The sequence below is a fragment of the Choloepus didactylus genome, chromosome 27 (genome assembly GCF_015220235.1).
Source record: "Choloepus didactylus isolate mChoDid1 chromosome 27, mChoDid1.pri, whole genome shotgun sequence".
Taxonomy (NCBI): Eukaryota; Metazoa; Chordata; class Mammalia; order Pilosa; family Megalonychidae; genus Choloepus; species Choloepus didactylus.
This window is the reverse complement of record NC_051333.1, coordinates 1,667,834-1,690,082: the sequence shown is the minus strand read 5'-3', so window position 1 is coordinate 1,690,082 and position 22,249 is coordinate 1,667,834. Positions and strand designations below refer to the sequence as shown.

The window sequence follows — 22,249 nt, the reverse complement described above, 5'->3', positions numbered from 1 at the left end:
CACTTCCAGGATAGATCATCCCTCATCAAGCATCAGAAAGTCCACATAGGAGAGAAACCCTAAAAATTCAGTGACTGGAAACTTTTCCAGTTACAGCTCCTCCCTCAGCCTCCATCAGAGAACTCACACTGGGGAGGACCCCTATAAGAGAGTGGGGGCACCTTTGGATATGGCTCCTCCCTTAGCATCAGTGGACCCACTGTGTCAGGAAAGCCCTTAGCCACAGTTCATCCCTTAAAGTACATCAGAGGATCCACGCCAGGGAGAAATGCTAGCGATGCAATGGGGTTGAGGAATCCTTTTGGGGCAACTAGCTTCTAAGAAGTCTTACAGGAAAAAATCATACATGTAGAACAGAAATTTGAAAACCTTCAGATTGTTTTCAGTCTTCAAGACGTCAGGTTCAGCACACTGTTGGCTGATCATGAGGACATGTGTCAAGAGCCCTGGGTTCGGTGGTTCCCTAGGAGGACTCACAGGGCTCAGCACAGCCTGAGGATCCAAAGCAAAACCAGCAAAGGGGAAAGATGCAGGTGGTGAAGCCCAGAGGAAAACCAGAAGCAAGCTTCTAAGAGTCCTTCCCCCGTGGAGTCACACAGGACACGATTAATTCCTGTGGCAAAAAGTTGTGACATACTTGCAAATTGTTGTCTACCAGGGGAGCTCATTAGAGACCCAGTGCCCAGGGTTTTTACTGGGGCTGGTCACAAAGGCACTCTGCTTAGCAAGTACCAAAACTTCAGACTCTCTGAAGGAAAGCAGGTGTCCAGTATAAACCACTTTGTGTGTACAAACAGTTTAAGCACAGTGAGCCACCCTTACAGTTTAAGGAAATTTTATATACTATGGAGAACTGTTTATCTGCCAAGTTCCCAGACACCAGCCAACGACCAGCCTTGCAGGCTAGCCTTTCTGAGGATAACAGTCTCGGGGCTGCTGTGTTAATTCTTTTCTGCTTTGGATATAATCTAAGTGTGGTGTCAGGTTTTCAAAAAGCCTAAAATTCCTGGATACCAGTTTTGCAGAAACTCTGGCCTTGGGCATGTGACAAATCAGAAGAGCTCTTTTCTTTCTGACAGTAGCAGTTGTGGTGGTGGGGTTAGTGACACAATTCTAAGAGAGAAAGTTCCTAAATTAGCAGCTTAAAAAGTAGGCATGACCTCTTTGTTGCTCAGATGTGGCCCTCTCTCTCTAGCTAAGCCAACTTGAAAGGTGAAATCACTGCCCACCCCCCTACGTGGGATCAGACACCCAGGGAGTGAATCTCCCTGGCAACGTGGAATATGACTCCCGGGGAGGAATGTAGACCTGGCATCGTGGGACGGAGAACATCTTCTTGACCAAAAGAGGGATGTGAAAGGAAATGAAATAAGCTTCAGTGGCAGAGAGATTCCAAAAGGAGCCGAGAGGTCACTCTGGTGGGCACTCTTATGCACACTTTAGACAACCCCTTTTAGGTTCTAAAGAATTGGGGTAGCTGGTGGTGGATACCTGAAACTATCAAACTACAACCCAGAACCCATGAATCTCGAAGACAACTGTATAAAAATGTAGCTTATGAGGGGTGACAATGGGATTGGGAAAGCCATAAGGACCACACTCCACTTTGTCTAGTTTATGGATGGATGAGCAGAAAAATAGGGGAAGGAAACAAACAGACAAGTTACCCAGTGTTCTTTTTTACTTCAATTGCTCTTCTTCACTTTAATTATTATTCTTGTTATTTTTGTGTATGTGCTAATAAAGGTGTCAGGGATTGATTTAGGTGATGAATGTACAACTATGTAATAGTACTGTGAACAATCGAATGTACGATTTGTTTTGTAAAAAAAAAAAAAAAATTATAGAAACCAAAAAGTAACCTAAAAAAAAAAAAAAAAAAAAAAAGAAGTAGGCATGAAATCACACCTTCCTATAAATGAGAAACTTCCCTTTTGAAATTAAAAGGAGCAGACTAAAGCCATTTGCCGCTTGGAAGAAAGAAAGCAGACACTCTCCCTCTGTACCAGTCCTTTTGCATTTAGGTCAACAGTTCAGCCGTCTGCATGACTCCTGTTAAGAGTAAGCAACGTCTTTAAATGTTTCCCAAGTGTCCTTTGTCCCTAGAGGTCAAGACCAGTTCTTGGTTTTTCTCGTTTGCACACTGGGTCTCCATTTCCTAACGGGCAGAATGAGGATAACATTCACGCATCTACTCTCAACGCATTGAGTCACATACAAGTTTGTAAAAAGGAAAAGCCCTGTGGACTTAGCCTGCTAAAGGGTCAGCTTTCCTGCCCACGGCTGGGTTAACTGTGAGGATTACCTGTGGAAGGACCATCTGCAGACTAACTCTAGACCTGGCTTCTAGAGTGCCAATGAGCACTTAATTTTTTGCACTTTGCTAGTTAAGGAAGATGGATACATTTTGCCCCAGAAATGATTTTTTTTAAAAATAATATTAACTAGTAAGTTTAGTTTCCTCACATGATTCAGATTTAATAGCTGAATGCATAGCTGATATTTGAAAATGCCCCATTGCACTAAGGCTGCCGATCTGTCAGGCATCCGGTCTCTCAGTTTAAGAATGAGTCCCCAGAGCGAGAAAAGAGCTTTGTTGTGCTGGGGCAGTGAAAGGCATTCCCATTTTATTGAATCTGACAAGCCAACTGTTGATGTGCCACATAAAAATAATCCAAACTGGCAGGGATTTTTGTATCTTTTGTTAACTAAAGTATTCCCGGTGCCAGTGACAGTGCCTGGCATTTAGTGTGTGTTCAGACATCGGTGTCACAAATTCAATGGATAAAAGGTTTTAGTTATCAGAATGGGTTCCTGTAGATCACAACCCAACGCTCAGAGCCCACATCTGTCCACCTGGAAGCCGCTACCTGAGCCCCAGCCCCATGAGGGGTGACTCTCCCGGAATGGTCCCTGCCCCCTCCTCACGAGCCCAGGGAGGGTGACAAGCACTGCGTCAGGAACCAGACCTCAACTCCAGTCCTCGTGTCCGGGATTTCACACTGGTGGCCCAGGGGTTACGTCCTTTCCAAAGGTGTTTTTTTTTTTTGGGGGGGGGGGGCACTTCAATGATTGTAAAAATCTGAATGCCTTTGGGCCTAACACTCCAATCCTGTCACAGGCCCCATTCACACATTTGCATGAAATGCCAGGCCCCCCACAGGCTTCTCAAACTCCAGCTGCATCAGAATCTCCTGGCGGGAGGGGCCTGCAGAAACACAGCCTTGGGCGGCTCCCAGGGTTTCCATTCAGTAGGTCTGGAATAGGGCCACAGAATTTGCATTTCTAACACATTCCCAAGTATGTTGTTTTGTGGCTGCTATAAAAACTACCACAAACTGTGTGGCTTAAAACAACACATTTATCCTATCACAGTTCTGGAAGCTAGAGGCCAGGGTCAGGATGCCCATAAGCGCCAGGCGCGGCAGGGCCGCAGACCCTCCGGAGGCTCCGGGGACGAGCGCTCACTTGCCCCTCGCAGCTTCTGGCAGCTGCACATGCCGGGGCCACCTCACTATCTTCAAGGTCGGCATCTTCAAATCTCCCTCAAAGCTTCACATCACCTTCCGCGTGTGCATGTGCGTGTCCACGCGTGTGTGAAATCCCCACTTCCCTTTCATAAGGGTACAAGTGACGGCATTTCGGACTATAACCCAGAATAGGGCCCCATCTCAAGATCCTTAATTACATCCGCAAAGACTCTTCCTCCAGATCAGGTAACATTTACAAGTTCCAAGGATTAGGCTCCGTTCTTCAGCCTCCGACGCCAGGTAACGGTGACGCTGCTGCACACGCTGAGGACACTGCCTCTCCCCCTGCCAGGGCCTGAAACCACATATTTAATATTGGGAGGCTTCACGTAACAGAACTTTCCATATTCTCTTGGAAAATCAAAAGATCCGGTAACAGTAATCCCTCTGGGTGGGGCTATTCCCTCTCCCTTTTGCCATGTTCCCGTCCTCTCCACCCGGCCCCTGTAGGCATGCGAATTTGCATTCTGTTGGAATTCTTTGCAGCTGAGGATGTTTCTTCTCTTTACTCCAAATCTGTCGTTTTATCTGAATGGCTGTAGGGGTACAGTTACCACAAAAATGGGTCCTGCTTCTCTTCCCTCTGCCAGTCCCACCTGGAGGCCTCTTATCCGATGGCCTGCACAGCAGCCTGGGACCAAAGCTCCCCGGCCGGAGCTGTCCGTGGGAAGGGATGCCAAGCTGAGGCCCAGGGTGGGCATGGCTGACTCCACTAAGGTGGCGTGTGCGTGCGTGCGCGTGCACACACCCGCTTCCAGGCTTTTCTGCATCTTCCTGGGACAAGGGTCCCCAGCTTTCACCAACGTTTTATGTTACCTGGATAGATGCCAGAGTGTCTCCACCTGTGCCTGCCTGGATGGAGGCATAACCAGCTGATTCTGGGAGCCTGGGGTTTGCATGGCTTCGATGCATGCAGCCGGAGTTAGCACGGGATGCTACAAGGCAGCAGCTAAGTGTACTTAGTCTGGCTCTGAAATTTCAGAATTCCCTGTCAACACTGATGTGACCTGTTCCTGTGAAAAATAAGATTAAAAGGAAAAAAACCCACCTATTCACAATTGCAACAACGGGTAGGAATAAGTAAACCAGGAAAACTTGTGATCTCATGAGAAGAAATCTGCAACTTTACTGACTGATAAAGAAGCCTGAATAAATGAGGACAATATCGTATTACTGCATGCTAAGATTAAATGTAACAATGTTATTCTTCCTCATTAATTTATCAATGCAATAATTATCAAAATTCCCAAAGGCTACTTTTCAATTGATAAATATAAACCTTATAGAAAAATAACAGAAAAGTATATATATATTTCAACTTTAGTATTGACCCCCGCCCCATCACTATTTGGGCCTAACAGCAGCATCGTGGATGGAATCATTCCCCCAGGAGGCCCGTTCAGGCCCAACCCCTGGAGCCCACTTGTAAATGGGGCCTTGAAGATGTTGTTAGTGAAGGTGGACCCAGACGGAACGAGGGCAGCCTTGGTCCAATATGGCTGAAGTCTTTATGGCAAAGGAAACTGGGCACAGAAAGAGAAGCCACAGGGAGCAGCCAGAGGCTGGAGGTCACGGGACCCTGAAGATGGAGAAGACACCACCATGTGCATTGCCGTGTGCTGGAAAAGCCAAGGAACCCCAAAGATTGCCGGCCAGCCAGACACCCCCAAGGACAATGGGGCGATTAGAGGAGTTGTGTAAGGTGTAAGATGGGGTGGAAAAAATAGGATATGATATTGCAGGATGGATCAATTACAGCTCTAGGAAAACTGTAAACTTTTGAAACTACATTCACATGGGTAAAAAAGCAAAAGGGCTCAGAGGCACCCTGAGAACGAGCTCTTTTTACCACCCTGTGCTTTAGGTCCACTCCCCAGAGCAACCACTTTTATAAACCTGGAAATTATCTCTAAGTTCTAAGAGAACAAACCAAAATGCTAATGTTGTGCATGGTGTACTTTTCCTTGTTTTGGGGGCAGAGGGAGAGGAACAATCTACTTTCTTGTAGAATAGCAAGTATTCCTTTAAAATGAAAAATAAAGCATTCATCATGTCACTCAGTAAGGAAAATCACAAAGACACAATAGCTAAACATGCAAAGGGTCTAGATTGTACACAAAGAAGATTAAAAACTTATGGGGAAAATTCATTAGTAAGCAAAGAAACACAAACTAAAAATCACATTTTTGGCTTATCAAATAGGCAACATTTTTTGATGGTTTGGTTTTTGTGATAAATGCCTAATGCTGGCACAACTGTTAAAAGGGAATGCTTATTTATTCCAAGGATGGCAAAGACATTTCTTTGCACGTAAAATTTCTGTTCAATTTGTCTTGTCTGCCTGGAGCACAGTGTGGAGGAAGATCCCAAGCCTGTCTTCAGATTCACTGAAACCAGAGAGAGCAGTGCCCGTCACTGACTCAGAAGGGAGGATGCTTTGCCACCTATGTCATATGCCGGCCCTCCTTTTTCTGGTGGCTGCAAATGGTACAGCCCCTCCAGAAACAAATTTGACCATTTTTTTTCAAGTCATAGAAGTGTTCATCATGTCTCTTCTAGTATCGTCACTTTTTGGAAATATATCCTAAGAAAAGAACTATAAATGCAGTGCTTTATGCTTTGTTAAACCTTTCTATTATTGCATCATTTAAAAAGTCATTACAAAATAAATGAGAAAAAGAGAACTTCAGATTTGTGAATATGTATATGGAAAAAGACCTACACATAGAAAATTATCTGTAGAAAGAATACTAAAACACACTAAGGTTATGTTTTGATGTGTATCTGTGGTTTACAATTCCATGAGTATGTTAACTGTCACTAACAAAATTTTTAAAAACAAAAATGAAAAAGTCATATACAAAATATTCCATGGCAGCCACTAGTGACCGAGTGCCTCCTGTGTGCCGGGCACCATTAGACTCATTTGGAGACAAGTTTGAGGGCTTTCAACAGTCCATCTGAAGGAGGCACTTCTATCCCCATTTTCTAAGGAAATGCGGTTTAATCAGCTTCTAAGGAGGGGACTGGGATTTGATCTCCCGTCCAAATGGCTCCTAAGCCCTGACTCTCCCTTCTCTGCCAAAGGGCCCTTCAGCCTGTGATCATAACTACTCTCCTAGTAGTTCCTCTTAGAAGTTTAATAGGTTTCTCTGCTTTCTAAAATTTTCTTTAAAAATGCTTTATATTACTTTAGAGAGGGAAATATACTTAATAAAACCATGTTAAAATTGGGCTTTCAACAACTATTTTGGTTCATCTGTTGCTTTTTCCAGCCTGACGTCCGTCCTGTTGTTCCCTCAGATGTGCACATTCTTCAAGGGGGAAGGGGGCACATGGGCGAGGGGAGCGGCTTAGTTGTCCCTTAGAGGAAAAACAGCACAACTTTTAGACCCTGCTGGGATGAGGCTAGGAGTGTTTCCAAAGCCTTCAAGGTACACATAGCTTTTGGCCCAGAAACTGCAGTGCTGGGAATTTCCCCTTAGGAAACAAGATCATATGCAAAAACATCAGAGAGAATTGATAAGGAAAATTATAAGACCCAAGAGATCAAGGGGCAAAGGGTAATTACAGCAGCAATGTGTATATGAGATAAACCACAAGCAACCCCAGTTTCCAACCCTAGCAGATTAGTGACATACATTAGGACACCTTCATGCAATGGAATACTAGACAGTCCTGAAAAATGAGAGTTCAAAGGGATATCTGTGGATATAGGAAAATGGTCATGATACAGTAGCATAAAAATTACAGCCTTTAAAAGTGTTTATGGTATGATTCCATTTTATAAAATGTGTATCTTTTAAAAATATGCATAGGAAAAATGGACAATTTTTAGTAGCAAGTATATCTGGGAGGGGACAAACAAATTCAAAAGAAAAGACATATTTTCTAATTTTCTTCAAGGAATATATATCACTTGTATAATTACAAAAGCTTAAAAATGTGTGTTCCTAGATTTTAAAAAATTAAACTTGAATATAATAGCAGTGTCAAAACTGTTACAAATGTTAGGAATTGAGTGGGCAAAAGAAGGAAGCATATTTCTACATTATCCTCTTACGAAAGAGTGAGTGGGGACTGCTTTAGATTAAGAGAGAGTCAAGAGATTAAACAACCAAATGCAATCTATGGACCATGCCTGAATCCAGATTTGAACAAACCAACGGTAAAAAGACATCTTGGTGACAGGGAGATCTGATTACGGCCTGGGTATTAACAGTAGGAATTATTACCTTTGTTAGGTAAGAAAGTAACCCTGTGATTAAGTGGGAAAGAAAGCTCGTATTTTTTCAAGGAAACATACTGAATTATGGAGGGGTGAAATGACACACTGTAAAATTCTTGAGAAAATAAAGATGTGGCAAAATCTTGAAAATTGCTGAATCAAGTAGAGAGAAGTTTGCTGTACTATACTTTCTATATTTGAGTATCTATGGAAATTTTCAAAAATAAAAATTAAAAAGGAAATTATAGGCATCCTGCAGTGGGTTCTGAACAAACAGCACAAGCACACCAGATCCCACGGTCAGGAGCTTCCATGACCACACCCCTCAGTGATCACTCAGGAAGGTTTTGTTGACACCAGCACGTGCCAAGCACCAGGCAGAGACAAGCAGGACTAGGGCCATACCCCAGAGGGACTCCTAGACCAGTGGTTCTTAACCCTGGGTGAGTTTTGCTGCCCTCCTCTTTCCCCTCACAGTGACATTTAGAAACGTCTAGACACGGTTCTGGCTGTCTCGAGTAGAGGGCAAGCAGGGTGCTACTGACCCTGAGTGGGTGGAGTCTAGGAATGCAGCTAATGCTCAGGACAGCCCTCAGCCCAGTCCAAGGTGAAGCAGTGCTGAGGTGGAGAAACCCTGCCTTACACTGCAGAGCAGAAAGGAGTGTTTACTGGGGGTGAGGGTGCGGGTAACCAACCACCAGGAGTGAAGTGTCCTCAGAGGACAGACTAAGGGCTCAGGAGGCTCAGGAGAGAGGAAAGCTCTTCCAGGCCAGTGGTCTTCCAGGCTGAGAGGACTTGTCTGATACGCAGCGGGAAACAGGGAGTCAGGATGTGCAAAGCACCAAAACCCCTGCTAAGGAGGATTGTTTGATCTTACAGGTGACAGGAAATGACAAAGGGATTTTCAGATGGGCACAGGGAGATCTGTACTTTACAACAGCAGCTCTGGAACACTGTGTAGGCAATGAAAAAAGACATGGGTAAGAGAGTTTATTGCAATAACCCAAGACAGTATTTCCCAAGCATGGTATGTGTACTAGGATGTATACTAGGCATGCAAGATGGTTTTTATTTTTATAATTATGTATTTATCGAAATGTGTATTAGAGAAAATATTACGATTGTTTTCTGCATATGGTATGTGATAGTGCTTACTCTCTTTTTAAAAAAAAACAGAAACGTTATCACTTAGGTATATTTTCCTAAAAAGAACTGAATATAGTTCTCTTTCAATCCTATCATAACAGAAAGCTTCAACTTGGTGTCAGCATAACCTTCACACGTTTCTAGCCTACGCTAGTCTTCCTTTTCAACAAGGAGAAAGCAGTCTCAGGATCACCTTGGAAAGCAACAGAATTGAGCTACAAGAACTAACACTGTTTCCTGTTTTTTTTAAATTGTATTTTTATTTTTACAAGAAAACTCCTGTGTTTGAGGTGTTCTTTTTAAAGAAAATTCACTGACAGTAAAAATAAGAAATATGAGTCCAATGCAATAAAATGTATTAAATGAATAACAATCCAGGTAGAACGCAGATTAAGCAAAAATTCTGAAAGCAGAAATGAAACGACCAAGACTGATAGGGACCTGAATATCCCCGTGACTATGGGGCAAAAAGCCTATGTCATGAGACAGCGAGGAGGTAGAAACCATTATAAAGGCACAACAGGACAGGGTTTTCTTGGAAGTGAAGAGAAAATAAAGACAGCATAGAAAGTAAGGACGTGCTCAGAAAAGATGGGAGCATGATGAAAGGACCCAGGAGCCAAGCTGAAAGAGCTCTCGATGGCCACAGCTGGAGAGTTTGAACAACAAAATAAATAATGATAGCACTGGACTATAGTCCAGACGTAAAATAAATGTCCATGAGTCCAAAAATAAATTACTGAATAAATAAATGAGGAGGACAACTCTTCCTTATAGAAGAATTCCAAATAATAAATGTAGAAGAACTGAGGGAAATGGGAAATCACCATTAGATCACCACACAGCAGTACGGCTGCAGGCAAATCCATGGGAAGGTGGTAGGATTTAGTGGGTGAAAGTTTAAGGAGAAACTGGATGTTTGCACGGTCTCAAAGTTTCTCCCACAAAAAATCTATTAGCTGCAAAGGGAAGTAAACATCTACAGTGGAGAACTGCGGCAGACACCACTTTAAATCCAGGCATCAGGGTTAACACCACCAATAAGACATATCACTATCATGCCCCTGCAACGTGACGCAGCGAGGAAAGCGTGTCGCTGCTGTGGGGTTCTGGCCAAAAATGTTATTACTTCAATGTAATCATGAGACACCCCAAATTGCGGGGCATCTGCAATAAAGCTGGACAGTGCTCTTCAGAAGTGTCACGGTCATGAAGCACGAGGGAGGACTGAGGAACTGTCACAGACTGGGACAGACGACAGAGACATGACGGCTAAATGCAACGTGGGATCCTGGATTCGATCCTGAACAGAAAAAGGAGACTGGCGGAAAACCTGGGAAAATCCAAATAAAACCTGGAGTTTAGCTAACAGCATTGTATTTTTTTTTTTTTTTTGATCATTGTTCCATAGTTATGCAAGATGTTAACATTAGGGGAAGCTGGGTGAAGGGGATGTGGGAACTTTTTGAACTACTTTTACATCTTTTCTGTAATTCTGAACTGACTTAAAAATAAGAAGTTTTTTTTAAAAGAAACGCCAAATAACACAAGAGCCACCAGGTACAACTCCTTAAAAGTGGTCACTGGAAGGAAAAGCAAGGTTGCTGGGTGAGCTGGTAACAGCAGTAATGGGTGGTGGTAGGGTCCGAAACCAGGTTACAGTGGGTTGAAGAATGAAGAGCGGAATGAAAACAGAGGCAGCCAATGCAGCCTATCCATCAAGATTCAGGAATGAGGAGAAGAGGGATTCTGTTAGCTAGCACCCATTTGCTGGGATAGGTTCTCAAGAGTGATGTTTGTGTTTTAAGTTTCATGACTTTACAGACACATCATAGATCAACCTCAAAAATGGCTTGGAGAGAAAAAGCAAGGCATGAATAACAATAGCAACAACCTACCCTTTTTTTTTTTTTTAATTAAATTCAGTTTTATTGAAATACATTCACACACCATACAATCATCCATGATATACAATCCACTGTCCACAGTATGACAACATAGTTATGCGTTCATCACCACAATCTATCTCTGAACATTTGCCTTACATCAGAAAGAACCAGAACAAGAATAAAAAATAAAAGTGAAAAAAACACCCAAATCATTCCCCCATCCCACCCCATTTGTCCTTTAGTTTTTATCCCCATTCCTCCACTCATCCATACACTAGATAAAGGGGGTGTGATCCCCAAGGTCTTCACAATCACACTGTCACCCCTTGTAATCTACGTTATTATATAATTGTCTTCAGGAGTCCAGACTGCTAGGTTGGAGTTTGGTAGTTTCAGGTATTTACTTCTAGCTATTCCAATACATCAAAGCCTAAGAGGTGTTATCTATATAGTGCATAAGAATGTCCACCAGAGTGACCTCTCGACTCCATTTGGAATCTCTCAGCCACTGAAACTATTTCGTCTCATTTTGAATCCCCCTTTTGGTCAAGAAGATACTCTCAGTCCCACGATGCCGGGTCCACATTCATCCCCGGGAGTCATACTCTGCGTTGCCAGGGAGATTTACACCCCTGGGAGTCGGGTCCCACGTAGGGGGGAGGGCAGCGAGTTCACCTGTCGAGATGGCTCAGTTAGAGAGAGAGAGGGCCACATCTGAGCAACAAACAGGTACTCAGGGGGAGACTCTTAGGCACCATTACATACAACTTTAGACTCTCCTTTGTGGTAATGAGCTTCATAAGAGCAAGTCCCATGCTCGAGGGCTCAGTACATCAAACCGCCAGTCCCAATGTTTGTGACAACATATGCTAGGGGATCAGCATTTCAAAGTTTAGAGATAGGCCTTACACTTCACGGATAGAATTAACTGCTGTAAGAGCTTACAATCTAGGGACTATTACAATTATTGTGTCCACGTTAGGCTATGTTCTAAGATTCAATTCTGAGTTTACACATTGTAGTTAGTCCATATTGGTGAGGCATCATCCCTCTCACCATGTTTTCTCCAACACTTTTACTCCTATATATATATTTTCCTACAATTTTATAGAGTTATATTCACATACCATACATTTATCCACAGTGTACAATCAGTTGTTCATGGTATCATCATAAAGTTGTACATTTATCACCACACTCAGCATTTGAACATACTGATTACTACAAGAAAAATTGTTTTGTTTTTTTTTTTAGCAATAAGAAAAAATGATAAAAAGAAAAATAACGTGTCATACAATATACTACTAAGGACAGCAAATAACACCACTACCAAGAATCCCATATTACTCCCCTATATCCCCTTCTCATATACATTTAGCATTGGTGTATTGCCTTTGTTACATTTAATGGAGGTATATTACAATGTTACTGTTGACCATAGACTCCAGTTTGCTTTGATTATGTTTTTTCCTGAATACCATCCCTTTTTCAAATTTCTACATGGTTGACATTCATTTGCTTTCTCACATGCAAAAACATTTTTATATTTGTATATTTAGTAACAGTCATTGGCCACTCCAGTTTTTGCCACGTTATACAGTCCCAGTCTTTATCATGTATCTTTACCTCTGGTGTCATACATTCTCCTATCCCACCTCTTTCAGCTTTACTCACAGACATTTGTTCAGTGTACTTAAAATACCGTGCTACCATCACACAGCATTATGCTATCTATTTCTGGATCTATGCAATCAATCCTAAACATTCTGTAGTCCTTCAGCATCAAATGGCTGATCTCTGCCCTCTTTCTGTCTCCTGGTCTCCTGTGTTGTCAGCTTTTAACTCCCAAAGTTTGTTCATTAATGTCTGTTCATATTAGTGAGACCATACAGAATCTGTCCTTTTGTTTCTGGCTAACTTCACTCAACATAATGTCCTCAAGGTTCATCCACATTATTACATGATCCATGTCTTTGTTCTGTCTTACAGCTGCATAATATTCCATCATGTGTATATACCACAGTTTGTTTATCCACTCGTCCTTTGATGGACATTTGGGCTGTTTCCATCTCTTGGCAATTGTGAATAATGCTGCAATAAACATTGGTTTACAAATGTCTGTTTGTGTCTTAAGTTTCAGTTCCTCTGAGTATATACCCAGCAATGGAATAGCTGGGTCATATGGCAAATCTGTATTTAGCCTCCTGAGGAACCTCCATACTGTCTTCCAGAGTGGTTGCACCATTCTACATTCCCACCAACAATGAATAAGTGTGCCTCTTTCTCCACATCCTCTCCAGCACTTGTCATTTTCTGTTTTTTGGATAATGGCCATTCTGGTAGGTGTGAGATGATATCTCATTGTGGTTTTGATTTGCATTTCCTTAATAGCCAGTGAAGTTGAGCATTTTTTCATATGCTTTTGAGCCATTTGTATTTCCCCTTCAGAAAAATGTCTGTTCATGTCTTTTGCCCATTTTTTTATTGGATTGTTTGTCTTTCTGTTATTGAGATGCAGGATTCCTTTATATATTTGGGATATTAAACCCTTATCTGATATGTGGTTTCCAAATATCATCTCCCATTGTGTAGGTTGCCTTTTTACTTTTCTGACAAAGTCCTTTGATGTACAAAAGTGTTTAATTTTGAGGAGATCCCATTTGTCTATTTGTTCTTTGGGTGCTCGTGCCTTGGGTGTGAGGTCTAAGAAACCACCTCCTTTCACAAGATCTTTAAGATATTGCCCTACATTTTCTTCTAAGAGTTTTATGGTCTTGGTGCTAATGTTTAGGTCTTTGATCCACTTTGAGTTAATTTTGGTATAAGGTGTGAGATGGACATCCTCTTTCATTCTTTTGGAAATGGATATCCAGTTCTCCAAACACCATTTATTGAACAGGCTGCTCTTTCCCAGTTGCTTCGGCTTCACTGCCTTATCAAAGATCAGTTGTCCATAGATGTGAGGGTCTACTTCTGAACACTCAATTCGATTCCATTGATCAGTATATCTGTCCTTATGCCAGTACCATGCTGTTTTGAGCACTGTAGCTTTGTAATATGCTTCAAAGTCAGGTAGTGTGAGAACTCCCACTTCATTCCTCTTTTTCAAGACATTTTTGGCTATTCGGGGCAACTTACCCTTCCAAATAAATTTAGTTATTGGTTTTTCTATTTCTGTAAAGTAAGTTGTTGGGATTTGAATTGGTATTGCATTGAATCTGTAAATCAGTTTAGGTAAAATTGCCATCTTAACTATATTTAGTCTTCCAATCCATGAACATGCTATGTTCTTCCATTTTTTCAGGTCTTGTTCAATTTCTTTTAGCAGTTTCTTATAGTTTTCTATGTAAAGGTCTTTTGTGTCCTTGGTTAAGTTTATTCCTAAATACTTGATTCTTTTGGTTGCTATTGTAAATGGGATTTTTTTCTTGATTTCCTCCTCTTGTTGCACATTACTTGTGTATAGGAACACTACAGATTTTTGCGTGTTGATCTTGTAGCCTGCTACTTTGCTGTATTCATTGACTAGTTCTAGTAGCTTTGCTGTAGATTTTTCTGGATTTCCTACATACAGAATCATGTCATCTGCAAATAGTGGAAGTTTTACTTCTTCCTCTCCAATTTGGATGCCTTTTATTTCTTTTTCTTGCCTAATTGCTCTAGCTAGAACTTCCAGCACAATGTTGAATAGCAATGGTGATAGCGGGCATCCCTGTCTTGTTCCTGATCTTAGAGGAAAAGCTTTCAGTCTCTCCCCATTGAGTATGATGTTAGCTGTGGGTTTTTCATATATTGCCTTTATCATATTGAAAAAGTTCCCTTTTATTCCTATCCTTTGAAGTGTTTTCATCAGGAAAGGATGTTGAATTTTGTCAAATGCCTTTTCTGCATCAATTGAGATGATCATGTGGTTCTTCTGCTTTGATTTATTGATGTGGTGTATTACATTAATTGATTTTCTTGTGTTGAACCAGCCTTGCATACCTGGAATAAATCCCACCTGGTTGTGGTGTATAATTCTTTTCATGTGCTGCTGGATTCGATTTGCAAGTATTTTTTGAGGATTTTTGCGTCTACATTCATTAAAGAAATTGGTCTATAATTTTCTTTTTTTGTAGTATCTTTGCCTGGTTTTGGTATTAGGGTGATGAAGGCTTCATAGAAAGAGTTAGGTAGCTTTCCCTCTTCTTCAATTTTTTTTGAAGAGATTGAGCAGGATTGGTACTAATTCATTCTTGAATGCTTGGTAGAATTCACATGTGAAACCATCCGGTCCTGGGCTTTTCCTTTTTGGGAGCTTTTTGATGACTGACTCAATCTCTTTACTTGTGATTGGTTTGGTGAGGTCATCTATTTCTTCTTGAGTTAATGTTGGTTGTTTATGCTTTTCTAGGAAGTTGTCCATTTCATCTAAGTTGTCTAGTTTATTAGCATATAGTTGCTCATAGTATCTTCTCATTATCTCCTTAATTTCTGCACGGTTGGTAGTTATATTTCCTTTCCCATTTCTGATTGCATTTATTTGCATCTGCTCTCTCTTTTTTTTTGTTAGCCTAGCCAGTGGTCCATCGATTTTATTGATTTTCTCAAAGAACCAACTTCTGGTTTTGTTGATTCTCTCTATTGTTTTCCTGTTCTCAATTGCATTTATTTCTGCTCTAATCTTTGTTATTTCTTCCCTTCTGCTTGCTTTGGGGTTAGTTTGCTGTTCTTTCTCTAATTCCTCCAGGTGAGCAGTTAACTCTTCAATTTTTGCTCTCTCTTCTCTTTTAATATAGGCATTTAGGGCAATAAATTTCCCTCTCAGCACCGCATTTGCTGCATCCCATAAGTTTTGATAACTTGTGTTTTCATTGTCATTTGCCTCGAGGTATTTACTAATTTCTCTTGTAATTTTTTCCTTTACCCACTGGTTTTCTAAGAGGGTGTTGTTTAGCCTCCATATGTTTGTGAATTTTATGACCTTCTGCCTTTTATTTATTTCCAACTTCATTCCATTGTGGTCTGAGAAAGTGTTTTGTATAATATCAATATTTTTAAATTTGTTGAGACTTGCTTTGTGACCCAACATGTGGTCTATCCTAGAGAATGTTCCATGAGCACTTGAGAAAAAAGTGTATCCTACTGTTGTTGGATGTAGTGTTCCATAAAGGTCTGTCAAGTCTAGTTCATTTATCATACAATTCAACATCTCTGTTTCTTCAGTGATCCTCTGTCCAGATATTCTATCCATTGATGAGAGTGGTGTATTGAAGTCTCCAACTATTATTGTAGAGGTATCTATTTCTCCTTTCAGTGATCGCAGTGTTTGCCTCATGAATGTTGGGGCATTCTGGTTTGGTGCATAAATATTTATGACTGTTATGTTTTCTTGATGAATTGACCCTTTTATTAATATATAGTGTCCTTCTTTGTCTCTTTTAATTGTTTCGCTTTTGAAGTCTAACTTGTCTGATATTAATATAGCTACTCCCGCTTTTTTCTGGTTGTTGTTTGCATGAAATATCTTTTTCCAACCTTTCACTTTCAGTCTATGTTTGTCCTTGTGTCTAAAGTGAGTTTCTTGTAGACAGCATATAGATGGGTCCTGTGTTTTAATCCATTCTGCCAGTCTGTGTCTTTTTATTGGGGAGTTTAAACCATTTACATTTAGTGTTATTACTGTAAGGGCAGTACTTTCTACTACCATTTTGTTTTTTGGAATTTATATGTCATATCTTATTTTTTCCTCTCCTTTTACCTTTCCTGATAATCTTCATTTCTGCACTCTTCTCCAACTCTCTCTCTCCTGTCTTTTCCTATCAGCCTGTAGCACTCCCTTTAGTATTTCTTGTAGTGCCGGTCTCTTATTCACAAACTCTCTCAGTGTCTGTTTGTCTGAAAATGTTTAAATCTCTCCCTCATTTTTGAAGGAAAGTTTTGCTGGATATAGAATTCTTGGTTGGCAGTTTTTCTCTTTCAGTATCTTAAATATATCATGCCACTGTCTTCTTGCCTCCATGGTTTCTGCAGAGAAATCTGTACATAGTCTTATTGACTTTCCCTTGTATGTGATGGATTGCTTTTCTCTTGCTGCTTTCAGAATCCTCTCTATGTCTTTGACATTGGACAATCTGACCAGTAAGTGTCTTGGAGTAGGTCTATTGGGATCTATTCTATTTGGGGTACGTTGTACTTCTTGAATCTCTAATTTTCTGTCTTTTATAAGAGTTGGGAAATTTTCAGTGAATATGTCTTCTATTACTCTTTCTGCCCCTTTTCCCCTCTCTTCTCCTTCTGGGATACCCATAACACATATATTTGTGCGTTTCATGTTGTCACTCAGCTCCCTAAGACCCTGCTCATATTTTTCCATTTTTTTCACCATCTGTTCTTTTGTGTGTATGAATTCGAATGACCTGTCTTCCAGTTCACTGATCCTTTCTTCTGCCTGTTCAAATCTACTGTTGTGTCCCTCCATTGTGTTTTTCATCTCCTCCATTGTGGCCTTCATTCCCATGAGTTCTGCCATTTGTTTTTTTAAGTTTATGAAATCTTCTTTATGGTCAGCCAGTGTCTTCTTTATATCCTTCAGCTCTTTTGCTATATCTTCCTTCATTTCATCAAATTTATTTAGCATTAGTTGCCTCCATTCCTGTGTCTCAACTGAGCTATTAGTTTGTTCCTTTGGCTGGTCCATGTTTTCGTGTTTCCTGGTATGGCTTGTTATCTTAAGTTGTCTAGGCATCTGATTCTCTTGATTAGTTTATTTTGGAGCTTGTTTTCTATCTTTTACCTAGTGGTTTTCTTGTTGGTTGGCTTTGTTTTCTGGCCTCAGTTATTCAGTTCAGCTTATTCTAGACCTCTAACTTAGGTTCTATTTAGTTGATCAGAATTTTTCCCCTCTTGTTTTTTCTGTTTCTTGCTCTGCCTCTATGTAACCTTTTTGTCGGTGGGTCTCCTCAGATATGGTCGACCCTAGTCAGATTTTCCCAGTCTAGTGAGGCCCAGGTCTCATTGGGAGGGTATGGAGTTTTCCTGAGAATGAGACCCTCCTATGAGGCCTTTAGAATTGGTGCCTTTCCTCTCCTGTCCAGCAGGCGGCGCTGGCCAGCCCGCAGCTCCCCCACCAGTGTAAGGAGGTATGAGCCTTTAGTTCTCTTGGTGACTCTGATCCTGTCGGGGGCGTGGCTGACTGAAGCAGAAATCTGAATTCCAGCCCCTGGGGTCTGAATTCCCAGAAGGAGGACTGCCAGTTGAGCTGGGCCTCCCTCCACTCTCCCAATCCTCAGAACTCCAGTTGTCTCTCAGGGGCACTATTCCCTTCTCCTCTCTCCTCTTTGGGGCCTCTCCAGGTAGATTCCTTGGTCAGCCTGAGTTGCCAATTGAAGACGGGGCTGGAGGCCTTCAGTAGTGAATATGGAATTCAAAGACACTGTGGGTACTCTGTCTCCCCTCAAGCCCAGCCTAGTCCCTCAACCTCGGCTTTCCGATAGAAAATAACCACATATATTACTTTTAGATTAAAAAAAAGAAAAAAAAAAAAAAAAAAAAAAACTAGGGAAGAAATCAATAAAAACAAAAAAGTAAAAAAAAAAAAAAAAAAAAGAGTCTCTTTTAAATGTCTTTCCCCAGCCTGGAAGTTTTGTCAGTGTCAGAATAGAGCATTTAAAGATATGCTTTGGGCTATTGTCTGATAATTACTCTTCAACTGCTTCAGTTCCACCCCTGCCGGGGGCTATTGAAATACAAAAAGATAAAGAATCAGTGAGAAGCCAGAAGGGACAAAATGTAAGGGGAAAAAAAAATGGCTTTTTTGGAGTCTGGGAATGGGTGCCCGCTTTTACGTGCCCCCACTTCTCGGAGCCCAGCCCTTCTTTAGCACCCCAGCTCCCAAAGTTAGTTAATTAATTTGTTAATTAATTCTGCAGTTGAGGCTGGGTTGAGCCTCCCTTCTTGCCCTCAGCAGATTGCTGTTTTTTGGTTTTTTTTCTTTCCCCCCCTTTCAGGGAGCCGACAGCAAGACAGTCTGTGAGGTCTGGGTGGGGAGGGGCGCCAGACCCCTGGTCCGGGGAACTTACAATGTTCGCTGCGATCTCAGCTTTTCCTCCAATTCCAAACTTGTGTCCAATGTGTGACTGGTCACTGGAGACCCCGAAAACACTGTTTCATATAGTTCTTGGGTAATTGCCAGCTGCTCTAGGGGAGAGACTAAATTCTGCTCCTCACCACTCCGCCATCTTGCCCCGCCTCCTCCACAACCTACCCTTTTGAGGCAAGGACTCAGCTGTGGGAATCCAGGGTCCAGCTGGTTAGGCTATGTCTTAGTATTTGACCAATGTTCAAGGCAATGATGGAAAAGCTTTTAACATTTTAGCAGTATGATATAAAAATATTTTTAGTGCAATTCACAGCTCATACAGAGAAATGGCTATCCGAACTTCACCCTAAGAAATATTTCTGAACCCCCCTGATACTACACATTTTCCTGTTTGATTTAATGTGAATTATTAAAGCCAGAATTACTGAATGGTACGAAGCCTGCAGTCAGTATCATACAAGTACCTGTATCTTCAGAGAGGCTTCTGGCAGAAATGACAACACCTGGGTTCCAGTTCCCGCTCCATCACTTACAACATTAGTCAAATCAACCGACAACACTGAGTTTCAAAGAATGCTTATATAGAAAATGGAATAAATATCTGTCATTAAGGACACTGCAGTGTTCTCTGAAGGAACAAATAATAAATATGACAATGTTTTGTAAACTACGAGGAACTATGAACAATATTAACAATTACATCAGTATTGTGGAAGAACCAATCTAGTTACACCTTGAAAATATTTTTACCATGCACAGAATTGATACATCCCATATGGTGAAGTTACTGTATGTGACACTTCCGTACAAAGTCAGGCAACAGACTGCCAGTATGAAGCCCAATTGCTGGTCTTAAGTTGTTCTTCAGATGTTAAAACCAAGGTTCTCCATTCAATGAGTACCACTTCAGAAGGGCAAATCTACTGACTTATTCCCTATGCAACAAAATATTCTTCGCAAGGCTTTTCATTTGTGCGAATACTGAGACATCTGCTGCGCCTACTCTTGCTTTCCTACAGTCGTGCAATCATTCATTATTTTTTGATCATACCATGCTGAATGTTCAAGCTGTTAAGGTGTGAAGCTTGGTGGAAGGCCTTATCACATTCAGAGGGACTTACAGGATCTCTCTCCAGTAGGAAACCAAATATATTGAGAAAAGTGTGTTTCCTGGCTGAAGGTTTTTCAACAGTAATGGTCCTCAACGGGTTTCTCTTGAGAATGCAGTTGATAATGCTGAGTGAGGCATGAGAGTCGGCTGGAACATTTCCCACACAGCTGACACTGGTAAGGCCTTTCTTGCGCATGAATTTGATAATGTTGAATGAGATGTGAACTCCGACTGAAGGCTCTGCCACAATCACAACACTGATAAGCTTTCTCTCTGACATCCTTATGTTTCTGCTGACAGCGAATTAAATATGTTTTGTTGCGGGGCAACCCAGGTGGAAGAGCTTTTGCTGCTTCATGGGCTTTGAGATGTTGAAAAAGACGTACATCTTGGATAAAAGCTTTACCACACTGAATACATTCATAGTAGTCCTCCTGACCTGGAATTCTGGCAGGTCCACAGAGATCTGCTCTCTGGCGGAAGGACTCTCCATTTTCATTGCATCCACAGGGATTCTCATCGGAATGCATCCTCTGATGCCTGGTGAGGTGTGGCATGAGGTAGAACGCTTTCCCACATTGTTCACATCCAAAGGGTTTCTTCCTAATATGGATCTGCTCATGTCTGTCAAGGTCCATCTGGGTACTAAATGTGCTTTTGCAAAATTCACATTTGTTGTTCTTTTGGTGGAAAGGTTCTTTGCTCAGTGGCTGGGGACTGGTGCCAATTCCAGGAGAAGCACATTCCTGGGGATCTTTTCCTTGAGGGAGCTCTGATTGTTTAGTAATATATGCGCTCACACTATGGCTTCCTTCCTGAGTGAAGATCTGGGGGTCACTCATTGTTCCAGAACCCAAAAGTTTCTCCTGGTTGTCCTCATGTCGATCTGATTGCCCATGTGGAGAAGACTCTTCTATATGGTCCTGCCAGCAGTTACGTATTGCCAAATCCTCCATTCCTGCTCCTGGAGGAGATTTTTCTATAGGCAGGCTTTGCTCTGGAGTTAGTTCTTTGGTATCAGATCTTGTCTCCCAATCTAAAAGAAATGTAAAAGTCCCCTACTCTTTTTACCCAGAGAGACACACCATGGTAGTAGAAATAGAAGAAAGCCCATTATAGTAAAAACAAAAAAGAGACCAAAAATAAAGAAATGGACATCATGCAGGTTTGATTTTGCTGGGAACCTAAGGGGACAATGGGAAAAGGATGGAAGGACAGTAAGAAAGGATGGTGAGCAAGAGGGAGAAAACGGGCCAGCCAGGAAGACTGAATGTTGACAAAGACACCAGGGCAATTTGTAGAGAATAGAATTAGGAGGAAACCAGAGAAAGAGCTGGGATTGGGTATGCCAATGTTTTCCAAACCATGCTCAGTAGATCACTAGTATTCTGAAAATCTACAGCTGAGGCCTTAAAGGGGGTTCCACTGTCAAGTCAATTTGGTAAATACAGTATTTTACAAGTCAATCAAGTTTCATCCTTTTAGGACTCTTCAGAATCTTTAACATGCATCTTGAATCCCAAAGAGGGAAAGTAGCGTTTCCCAAACTGATTTGGGTATGGAACTTCTTTTTTGAATGCCTATAACCATGGACCACTGGGGAAACTAAAGAAAAGGCCTTACAACCTCTTGCTCAGAATTAAGCAAAAGAATTCCAACTCATGTGTTGGCCCCCAATCTCTCAATTTACCCCAATCTACATTGCCAACCAACAAATTCACTTCAATTCAATGTTTACTAAATGCCTATTTTGTGCAAGGCATTGCTCATTACTCATCAAAAATCTATGAAAAGAACTCTAATCAGACTGTATACGACTGATAGAAGCAAAGATGAGGAAATGGATTCCATTTGGGAACAGAAGGGGATGGCACCTGAGCACAATAAATAGTGAAGGGGGTGGCAAGCTTGTAAAACAGCTTGAGCAAAGACACTGAAATGTAAAAGGACACAGTGTTGGAGAACATGAAATACACGTTTTGATTTGGAAAAACTGTGGGAGGTGAGATTTGGATGGGAATTTAGGGGCTGATTGGGAGGAACTTAAATGTTATACCAAAAAGTTTAGATTTTCTTTTTAGGGTGTTAAAAAGCTGGTCAAGGGGCAAGATGGCAGACTGGTGAGCTGTATGTTTTAGTTACTCCTCCAGGAAAGTAGGTAAAAAGCCAGGAACTGCGTGGACTGGACACCACAGAGCAATCTGTCTTTGGGCATACTTCATACAACACTCATGAAAACGTGGAACTGCTGAGATCAGCGAAATC

The 22,249-nt window shown here is 41.5% G+C and overlaps 2 protein-coding genes across 2 annotated transcripts in view; one reads left to right on the top strand and one right to left on the bottom strand.

The window, feature by feature from the left end:
* Nucleotides 1-22,249, top strand: part of LOC119520940 (zinc finger protein 805) — a 603,985-nt gene that overhangs the window by 192,539 nt on the left and 389,197 nt on the right. The window lies entirely within an intron of this gene.
* ZIM2 (zinc finger imprinted 2) overlaps nucleotides 20,059-22,249 on the bottom strand; it is a 51,849-nt gene continuing 49,658 nt past the window's right edge. The window contains 1 exon segment of the mRNA XM_037820477.1: nucleotides 20,059-20,870. Coding sequence (XP_037676405.1) covers nucleotides 20,059-20,870 — 812 coding nt within the window.